General features: G+C 47.6%; 1 protein-coding gene across 2 annotated transcripts in view; it reads left to right on the plus strand.

Annotated features, from left to right (window-relative positions):
• Nucleotides 1-2,999, plus strand: part of Dnaaf9 (dynein axonemal assembly factor 9) — a 140,406-nt gene extending 137,407 nt beyond the window's left edge. For both annotated transcript variants that reach the window (XM_087911193.1, XM_087911194.1), the window contains exon 37: nt 44-2,999. In XM_087911193.1, coding sequence (XP_087767319.1) covers nt 44-156 — 113 coding nt within the window. In that variant the 3' untranslated portion in view covers nt 157-2,999. The remainder of the gene's footprint in view (nt 1-43) is intronic.
• Nucleotides 3,000-11,073: the final 8,074 nt, after the last annotated feature.

The following is an 11,073-nucleotide window of genomic DNA, read 5'->3' on the forward strand; positions in this document are numbered from 1 at the left end:
CAGGTCCCCCTGGGAGAAGCATACCTCCTTAACCAGGTACCAGTCATGGACCAGTTCATGAATGATTATGTGGAAGAGGCCAATCGGGAGATCGAGAGGTACAACCGCGAGCTGGAACAGCAGGAATACCGTGACCTCTTTGAGCAGAAGCCCTAAAAAAAAGCTGGGCCTGTGCCCACGAGAGATGAATGAGTGAATGGGTGTCCATCTTTCCTGGAGGCCCCTCCTGAAGGGGCTGACACTGTCCTCCCTGGCCTGTGCCTGCCAGCATAGTACATGTTGTCTTTATTCTCTCTCCTCTCTGCACCCTGAAAGGCGTTGTGTTCACCGCTGAGTGAGGGCTGTGCACAGGACGAGCAGCTAGACTGCCCTGTGTCCCAGCGTCTCTGGGTGTCTGATAAAAGAATCTCCCGTAGACAGCTGGACACTGTGTGAGGCTGAGGAGAAGCCTTTAGCTAGCACGGTGCAGCTGCTGGGAGTTAGAAGAGCCCCTGGTTGCCTAAGCAGTGGTCAGACAGAGATCCACAACGCCTTGTAGATGAGAGCACTTTTGTGGGGTGAATGGAAGCAAGATAGGATGCTTTCTGTAAGTGCGAGGCTACTACATTAACAGTCGCGCTCCCGTGGGTGGTCCTAGAGCTCCGCTGCAGCATCACTTTGGTCCTCTAATTCAGAGACAAGAGCAGGCCTGCTACTCAAGCCCTGGCAGCGCTTCACCTCCCAGTCAAGGTGAATATCCTGCAACTGGTTAGTCTTGGACCCAGGGTCTAATCATTTGGGGACTGTTGGTCTTTGACACCCAGCCTCCTCACCCCCTGTCATGGTAGGCAATACATTTCAGAAAACCTACCCTGAAACTGCCCCTGGATATGTTTACTTGATTCCCATTCCCGAGGACCAGGAATTTCAAGAATTCTGATATTCAAATTAGAATCCCTTCCAGTGGATTTTCTTTTTTTTTAGAGTGGACCGAACAGCAAAAGGTGAATTAATTTGCATCCCAAAACTGACCACCTAAGTAGAGTGGGGAGCAAGGTCACTAAAGGTGATGCCTGCTAGGACTTGAGTGCCTCTGCTGCTTGGACTATAAATGTTTTCTAAGTTTCATGGACTTTTTGCATGCCTTAGGAAGAAGCACATAGAGAAAGCCAGCATCGTGTTCTGTAATGTAGAGAGACTTTTGCAGAAGGGTCCTGGCACAGCGGAGACAGAGGGAGCATATGAGGCCATGTGCCTGGTAACAGAGCTCTTTGGGCAAAGTAATAATCAAGGCTCGTCAATAAAATACAATATACTTGTATTATGAAAAAAAAAAGTTGAAGCCAAATGAGCCAAATTACAAGTTCCATTGGATAAGAATTCTTGCGTTTAAAAAAAAAAAATGTGAGAAAAGCCCATATGCTCCCATCCCTGCTCCAAAATACACTGGTGACAAGGCCCTCCTGTTGAACTCTAGTCTGGAAATCCCTGACTTCTGGCTGGGGTTCAGTAGCATAGATCTTAAGTGCAATTGATTAATAAGCAATGAATTACTATAGCTCCCTTTGTCTTCACCAAGCTCTTTTTAAAAACTAAAATTTGAGCTAGCAGCCTTAGAAAAGGGAAAGGGGGACCACGAAACTATTTCATTTCCTTTGAGGGGTGGGGGTAGAAACACAGGCCATTTCATTTCCTGCAGAGTTACTGTGAAGTTTTCAGTGGGAGCTCTAGATTAAGGGCTCTGGCTGCTTTGGCCTGGCAGTCTGGCTGCTGCACAAAAGCGTTTTTAAAGAGGGGTTGGGGCCACGCTGTGTGGTGAACTTGGTTTCTAGCCATTGTCCATAGAAGTGTGCTTTTACCAACCTGCCCACTGCCCCCATTCCCCTCATCAGAAGGGAAACTGATTACCTCAACTTGAATATAAAACTGTGGTTTTGAAGAAAAGGCAGAGCATTCAGAAGTTCTTTGCCCCAAGAGGGAAAAGCTAGCTGAAGCCTCCGTAGATGTTCCCTAACCTGCTCGGGACTCTGGAGGGGCCCTGCAACCACACACTGTGAGTTCTTTGAGGACTAGGAGGGGACCTTGCTTCTCCTCTGCTGCTCCCTACAACCTGCGGGTCTTTTGACTTCCATGGGGTTTAACATCCACTTGATTCCTTCGGGTCAAAGAGGCTATCTCCAGAGGAAAAGCCATGATAGTGTTCTAGCCTCTCATCTTAGAAGTGGACGTCAGGGACCCAGCAAGGATTTTAGGGAGCAGTTCTCAGGACGGGCAAAGTCCCCAGGGGCTTACATGCTTTCTACCAGCTTTCCTGTTAGCAGCTTCAGTTCCCGTCACCAGAGTGAGTGGGATAGTGGTGAAGTCACTGAAGTTATGGGTTGTTTTGTTCTAATGTGGGATCTCCCCAAGTGGACTGAGGGGAGGAAGCAGACGTTGGAGGCAGGTTGGCCCCACCAAGCCCTCAGGCTCTTTGACCTGAGGCCTGGACACTAGCCCTTTAGGCTGTGATCAGTAAAAATGTCCCTCCTAAATCCTCTTGGGATTTTGGAGAATTTTTGCACAGTAATAAGCTCTGGCTTCTCAAAAGGGAAAAGTTCAATTCAAAGACTGTAAACGGTTAAGTATTCCAGCCATGCTGCTGACTAGTTGGATAGTTGTACCTCAAAAACTAGGTGGGAAGTGCTTTCTCATTATCCCACAATCAGATACTAATGGAAGAGCTCGCTTACGTGCCAAAATTCACTTTTATACTAGTTTTTCAATGCTTTAATATTTGTAACTTAAATTTTAAAATTCATATTTACAAACACTACTATAACTTCAGTGAAACTGAATTGTGTGATTGAAGCTTTTTGCTTATTATAATATTTATTACACTACTTAATTCAGTAAATATATAAAAGTAGCCTTCAATTTATTTTTATATTATTTTACATGTTTTTATCTGCAGTTGTGTCTGTGAATTTCCCTTGGAGATTAAGATGTAATACTAAGGACCAATAAACTGTCACTCGACAAGCTGTCCCTGCCTATTCCTGTGTCTCTGGTATGGCTCTGGAGGGTGGAGCCCTGGGAACTGGACACTTTCTCAGTCTGGCTGGGATGTTCCTGGCTAGGATTGCTCAGAGGAGCCCTTGAAGCTCACACTTGAAACCCCAATAGTGGGTAAAACTCACAACATACAGTTACCTACACTGAAGCTGGATGTGGTGGCCTTTAATCCCAGCACTGGGAGGCAGAGGCAGGCAGATCTTTGTGAGTTCAAGGTCATTGAACTGGTCTATGGTCTATGGAGTGATTTCCAGGACAACCAAAGACACACAGAGAAACCTTGTCTTGAACAAAACAAAACAAAAACAGACACCTACCCTGGCTTAAACAGTTGAGGAGCCCAAGAGCTGGAGGCAAGATAAACAAAACTAACTGTCGCAAAGAAAAGCGCCCTACCCCTAGGTTCTCCCTGCCCCCCAGGTTCTCCCTACCTCCAGGTTCTCCCTGTCCCCCAGGTTCTCCCTGCCCATTCCTCTCCACCTCCCAGCTTTGTTTTATTGCAAGACTCAGGGTGGATCATGCTGGCCATATGGCTTCATCATTGATCTGTACCCCCAGTCCCTCTACCCTCCTTTTTGTTGTTGTTGATTTTGAGATAGGATGTCATGTAGCCCAGGCTGGCCTCAAACTTGCTGTGTAACAGAGGCTGGCCTAGAACTTCTTCTTGTTCTGTTCTCACAAGTAGTAGGTGTATAGACATGTGCTGCCATGCTTACTCACACACCCCTGACCACCTGGCAGAGCTTAGCTGGAGCAGCGCCTTCACAGGTTGATCAGCTCCTACAAGCTCTGTGGGATCACCCCTCACTCTCACTTTAGGAATGTGGACAAACATGCCAGAGTAACTGGCACAGCAGTAGGGACACTGGTCTCATCCAGTTAAATCTGGAAGAGCCTGTGGAGTGGGGCTGTGGAAGCACAGACAGAGCTTCCAGAGTTGGCCCGAGTATTCGCAGCACTAGAAGAATAAAACAAACAAAGGCACTGGCATGGGGTTTGGGTCCCATGGCTCAGGCCTCCCATGGCTCCCCTCTACCCTGTCATCCCCAGCCCCAAAGCTGAGAGGAGGGGAAAAAGCTGATCCTAGAAGGACACCTCTCCAGGCAGCCTGGTCCGTACCCCTCCTGCTGCTGTCCTACCACAGGGACCTGAGGCAAACCGAAGTGCCCCAAGGCCCAAGGAAGTGCTGAGGGCTAGCTTCCTAAAGCAGTGCAGAGCGCTTGGGCGTTTAAATGCTGCTGTATGTGGAAAGGTCCAGCAGATGTCGGAAAGGCCTACAGACAGCAGTAACCCTAACCCTGCCTCAGATCTTGCCGGCTAGAGAGACCCAAGTTCCAGGAAGATTGGGTGGGGAGAAACAGTGAGTGTCAAGGGCTTGCTCCCAGGCCATCAGTTCGCATCTCCAGTAAGCCTTTTCAGAGCTTTCCTATCAGTCAGATATCCCTGATTGATTTTCATAAATACTGTTTTCTGGTACTCTTCCCTAGTACAAGTTAGAGGAAGAATAGGATTTTTTGGTTTTTATTGTGCTAATGAGTATAATGATTTTTGACCAAGGAAAGGAAAACTAAAAGCTTTCTAAAAGCATGGTGGTACACACCTGTAATCCAGGTAATGTGGCAGTAGGATCCGGAGGTCAGCCTTGGTGTGTGGTTTGAGGCCAGTCCGGGCTACCTGAGTCTTTGTCCCTACAAACACTGTGGCAGGAGTAATTAGCTGACCAGCACAGATCATTGCACAAAGTGTTGTGTGTGCTTTCTGTTTGCTTTTCACGTGAGAACATAAAGTTGGGTGAGAGGGAGGATCTGGGAAGAGCTGAGCAAGGGGAAAGAATATAATCAAAATACATTGTATGAAATTCTCAGAAATGACTTAGTCTAAGGACCTCAGTTCGATCCCCAGGACTCAAGTTTTTTTTTAAAAAAAAATCTGGGGTCAAAAAGATGGTTCTTCAGCCACCTAGAACGCTAGGGAAAGGTGGTTCCCGTTCCAGAGAACCTGGGCTTGATCCCCAGCAGCCATCTCAGCCGTCTGTAACTCCAGTTCCGGGAGAGCCAACCACACAAGGGATGCACAAATATACATGCGGGCAAAATGCTCAAACACAAAAAAGAAAATTAAATCTGGGTATACAGTGGCACATACGTGTAACACCAACACTGAGAGGTGGAACCAGGTTAAATCCCTAAGGCTCACTGACCAGCCAGTCAGCCTAGTCTACTTGGTTAGTTCCAGGAGGTAAGAGACTGTCAGGGTTGATGGGGGTGGGGGAGTGAGTGACACTGATAAACTTGACAGAGGAAGGTTGTCCTGTGTGGGATATCCCTTTACACTGTATGACTATATGTCACTGTGATTGATTAAATAAAGAAGCTGACTGACCTATAACCAGGCAGGATAACATTAGGTGGGAGAGTCAAACCGAGAGTGATGGGAAGAAGGGCAAAGCTGGGGAGTCGTGAACAGAAGCAGAGAGAAGCAAGATGGGCATGCCATACTAAGAAAAGGTACCAAGCCACATGGCAAAGCGTAGATAAGAAATAATGGGTTAGTCTGGCGGTGGTGGCTCATGCCTTTAATCCCAGCACTTGGAAGGCAGAGGCAGGCAGATCTCTGTGAGTTCGAGACCAGCCTGGTATACAAGAGCTAGTTTCAGAACAGGCTCCAAAACTACACAGAGAAACCCTGTCTTGAAAAACCAAAAAGAAAAAGAAAAAAGAAATAATGGGCTCATTTAAATGTAATAGTTAGTTAGTAATAAGCCTAAGTTATTGGCCAAGCATTTATGATTAAAAGTCAGTCTCTGTGTCAGCTATTTGGGAGCTGGTGGGTGGGAAAGAAATGTCTGCCATAGATCTGCACACACATGCACGCACATGAACACAGGCACATACACCATACACACACCAAAAAATCATTCTCAGGCTAGGGTTGCATAGAGTTGTTAGAGTACTGGCCTAGCATGCAAGAAACCCTGGGTCCCACCCTCAACACTGAATAAATTGAGTGTGGTGGCACACACTTGTAATCCCAGCACCCAGGGGCAGCAGAGGCAGGCAGATCAGGACTTGAAGGTTATCCTCAATAGCACAGAATTCAAAACCAATCTAGGTTACATTAGATCCTGTCTCAAAAATAATAGGGTTGTAGAGGTGGCTCAGTGGTTAACAGCACTTGTTGCTCTTGCAAAGGACCCAGGTTCCATTCCTAGCGCTAACATGGTGGCTCCAGTTCCAGGGGATGTAACGCCCTCTTCTCATTTCTGCAGGCACCAGGCATCATCATGGTGCAGATATACCTGTGTATGTGCAGGCAACACATACACACATAACAAATAGAATAATTATTATTATTATATACATTAAAATTAGCCAGGCATGGTGGCACGTATCTTTAATCCCAGCACTTCCGGAAGCACAAGTAAGTGAATCTCTAAGATTGAGGCCAGTTTTGGCTAGATGGCGAGTTCCAGCCTGCCAGGGCTACATCGACCCTATGTCAGACAAGCAAAGTAATCCACCACCATCCCACATATTGAGAAAAGACCACTACTACCTGACTGTATAGTTCCTCTGTATACCCAGTGCACCAGTGTCTGGGGGGAGCCTGTTTGACAGTCCTTTTTATCCCTTTAAATAGACTTCTCTGCGGGGAGGTAGGGCCTGTTGCTCCAGGTTGGTGGTAACAAGTGTACCAAACAAAGGAACATTTTGAAAGAACAGTTGAGGACAAGACAATGACTGACCAGACTGAGCCAAGGGGGTGACCTGGAGGTAAAAGTGGAAAAAGCCAAAATGGAAAAAAACCTAATGTTCTGAAACAATGCCAAACATGTTTCATTCTTCAGAACTCTGAAGGAAAATAAATGTGTTTATCAACAAATTATTCTCCTTTCCCTCATCAAAGCCTCTGAGTTGCTAAATTGATCAACTTAAAGCATGAGGCGCAAGGACTTTTATTTCGTATCAGTAAAATCCTGCAAAGGAGAAAAGACCCGGAAGCTCAAGTGTGCGTCCACCTTACCCCGCAGTGGCTGCTGCTTTCCTGAAGAAATTCAGTTTTTCCCTCATTGTTTCACGTTTTGAGAAATTGCATCTCTGAAATTTCATGCCTGGCTAAATGCACAAATAACAGAGAAATAAGGACAACAGGAAAAGGAAAGACGGACTGATAAGGAAAACTTTCAGTTTGAGGCCAAATCTTGGTGGAATTTTCTAGCTACAGACTCATCTCTGGGGACTGGGGAGACAGATGGGTCAGTCAGTAAGGTGTTTGCTATGCAAGCATGGGCACCCATGTAAAAAGCAAAAAGGTGGGTATCCTGTCTTGAGCTGGTAATCCAGTGTTGACTGGGCCGTGGAGGCAGGCAGAGCCTGAGAGCCTAGCTTAACTGGCAGCCTCGGGTACCAGTCAGTAAGCGGCCTTTCCCAAAGACAAGGAAGACAGCACTTGAGTTTTAATGGGCAAGGTTGGCTATTAAGGACTAGCCACCTTGCTTGTCCACATTAGTGCACGTCCACAACCCCCTCCCAGTCATGACATACACACACACACACACACACACACACACACACCTCCATTTTAACATTTTTTGTTTACTTTTTTGTTGCATTGTTGTTTTGGTTTTTGTGGAGTTTTTTTGGTTGGTGGGTTGGTTTTGGTTTCCTAAGACAGGGTCTTTCTATAGCCCTGACTGTGCCTGTCCTGGAACTTTCTATTGGACTTGACTGGCCTCAAACTCACACAGACTGACTCTCTTCCTCCCCAGTACTGGGATTAAAGGCCTGTACCATCATGCCTGGCCTACATTGTTTTTGAGACAATGTCTCACATATTTCAAGATGGTGCCAGACTCTCTGTAGGTGAAGATAACCCAGAATTTGTTAATAATCCTCCTGTCTCTGCTTCCACCTCTACCTGGGGTACAACTGGCAACCTATACCTAAGTGGAAGTGGAGGAATCACTGACTGGAAACATCACCGGGTATTACAGGTATAGGCCAGAACCATCTTCATCTTTGTTTAGACTCTTTCCCTAACAAGCCATGTAGACATGAAAGCCCGACATGAGACTGAAGATGTATATAGGGAGACGCTGATGGGTGTTCAAAACATCATCAGTTTATTACACATCTCCTATTCTCTACCCTGCACCCTGGAAGGACAAACACAGGCTGCTGTCCGGCACTCACGTCTAGCCAGGGAGATGGAACCAGACAGCAGCTAGAAAGAATGAGTGGCAGTATTCCCACCCTGGAACCAGGAGAGCCTGCCAAGGAAGGCAGTATTTAATCCTAGGACAGATGAACGGAAAAGTCTCTGAGACTTGAATAATGAACGGGGTCATGTCTAAGCTCTTGAGGCTGCAAGGCAGGTTGGAGCCAGCCGGTAGTGGTGTAGGGGCTGTGACAGTCCCTGCAGGTGGAGTGACATCCCTGGGAACAGGAGGTAGGATGAGGCCAGGGGCAGGCTGCAGCCAGCTTGGATAGCAGCCCCACTTCACAGGCCACAGAGTGTGATTCTCTTTGCTGAATGGGAGGGAAATCACCGGAAGAAAAAGTGGCTTACAGAATGACAGAGGCGGAGACACAGTGGACAAGACTGGAGATGCAAATGAGACAATTCAAGCTGTTTTGAAAAGGTAACGCTTGTTCCTGGATTTGATTTGGAGTCAGGTGACTTTCTGGTTTGAAGGAGCTGTGTGCCTGACTCAGAAACCAATTCTGAAGTGAGTCCTCTCCCTTCACCTCTGTGTGGGCTTCAGGTGACCAGAGGTCACCAGGCTTGCATGACCAGCACTTTTACACATTGAGTCCATCCCCCTTTTTGAAAGCTCTTTATTTTTTTGGAGAAAAACATGTACCACAGAGCATGTGGAGGGTCAAGATTAGAGGACAGCTTGTGAGATTGGTTCCTTCCCTCCACACCTGGGCTCTTGAGATTGAACTCAAGTCGTTAGGTTTGGCGGCAAGAGCCATTACCTGCTCAGTCATGTTGTCAGTCCCCCATTATAAAAGTTGTTGATGTTTTAAGTGGTTGGTTTTTAGGTCAATTTATTTTTATTTTATGTGTATGAATATGTTGCATGCCTATTACATATGTGCACCATGACCGCCTGAAGAGGTCAGAAGCAGGCATGTGAGCTGTGAGCCACTGTGTGGGTGCTGAGAACCAAACCCAGGCGTTCTACAAGAACAGTAAGTGTTCGTTTTTCTTCCTTCCTTTCCTTTTTTTTTTTTTTTTTTTTTTTTTTTTTTTTTTTTTTGAGACAGGGTTTCTCTATAAGTATGGAGCCTGTCCTGGAACTAGTTCTTGTAGAGCAGGCTGGCCTTGAACTCACAGAGATCCTTGCTCTCTGCCTCCTGAGTGCTGGGATTAAAGGCAACCCAGGCTGAGCAGTGAGTGCTCTTAACTAGTGAGCAGTTTCTCCACCCTTTTGTTTGGTTAGCTTTGGTGTTTGTGCTGTTGTTTTGTTTTGTTGTTGTGAGATTAGATCTCACAGTGTGTAACTCTGGCTTGCCTGGTGTAGCCCAGGCTGGCCTCTGCCTCCAGAGTGCTGGGACTAAAAGTGTGTGCTGCCATATCTGTCTTGTTTTTTATCTATTTATGTATTTATGTATTTATTTATTTATTTATTTTGGTGTTTTTGAGACAGGGTTTCTCTGTAGCTTTAGAACCTATCCTGGAACTTGCTCTTGTAGACCAGGCTGGCCTCGAACTCACAGAGATCTGCCTGCCTCTGCCTCCCGAGTGTTGGGATTAAAGCCGTGCACCACTACCACCCGCCCGGCTTTTTTTTTTTAATGAGATACTAAACGGTTGCTTCTCACCCCAGAGTCTAAAAGTGGCAAAGAGCAGGCAGAGTTTAAGGTACTTGGAAAGTCATTAGACACTGCCTGGAATATAGTGATGTCAGAGACTCTAGGGGTGGAATGAGAGGGGATGTGTGCCTTTTTTGGGGTCCCTCAACCTGCCTGCTCATATGATCACCCAGTAAGGCAAAGGCAGGAGGACTTCAGCATTTGTTTACCCTCAGTTTCTGGTCTGCACAGCACAGGGCAGGTGCTGCCTAGGAGGCAGAAGCGGGAGGGTCAGTCCCTCAGTTCATCTAAGTCAGAGGAGGTCACAGGCACGTGCTGGGAAATGAGCTTTTTCCTCTGTAAGGAGAGGGTTGGGGAAGTCGTTCCTCCTGTTGCCAGAGGTTTCCTGGAATAGCCTGGGTTGGAACAACCAGGTATTGGGACTAGAATGCCTGAGAAGGGAAGAAGGATCTGGGACTTGTGTCTGCCATCCTACCTGGCTCTTCAGCTTTCCTGAATCTCCATCCTCCAAGTCCACAAGCTTGTACAGGGCTGGAACGCTAGAAGATAGTGAAAGGTCCTGTGGATAGGTGGAGCAACAAAGCCTGTAGCTTCTCCTCCCAGGGATTTAAGCTTAACCCCAACCAAAGCAGCCTGTGGCTATCCTGGAGTCATCAGGGTTCCTGGGGGCGGGGATCCTTGAATAGCGTGCGAGTGAGGAGGGGGAGACATCATCGGGGCCCTCCATGCCTTCACTCCTAATGCCTGCCTCGTTCATCATACCTATTTATATACCACTCCCCGCAACGCTCCAAATGCCTGCTCTCCGTGCCCCCTCTCACGGTAGAGCGACAAAGATTACTCTGTGCGGAGTCTATCTACCGCGGAGTGGTAGAGGGGTGGCAGGTGTGCCCCAGAGTCGGAGCGAGGCCCGAGGTCTGTAGAATCTCTTACTTGAAAGCCACGAGGGCTCGGACCGAGGGTGGAGTGGGGTCGGGAAAGAGGTGCTCATCGTACTAGCAACCCGCAAGTGCTTCACCGCAGCCCGCTCTCCAGAGACCCGGCCACCTTCTAACCTGAGGGAGGGATGAGGAGCCCAGAACTGGCGCCAGCAGCAGAACGAGCGGGGGCGGCTCAGGGTGCTAGCCCACGGGCAAGTGCACAAAGCAGCGTGGGCGGGGTCCGGGGACCGCCCTGGCAGCCAGGGGCGTGGCAAGGGCAAAGGGGCGCGGCAAGGGCGGTT

The sequence above is a fragment of the Myodes glareolus genome, chromosome 10, assembly GCF_982192425.1.
Source record: "Myodes glareolus chromosome 10, mMyoGla1.1, whole genome shotgun sequence".
Lineage (NCBI taxonomy): Eukaryota > Metazoa > Chordata > Mammalia > Rodentia > Cricetidae > Myodes > Myodes glareolus.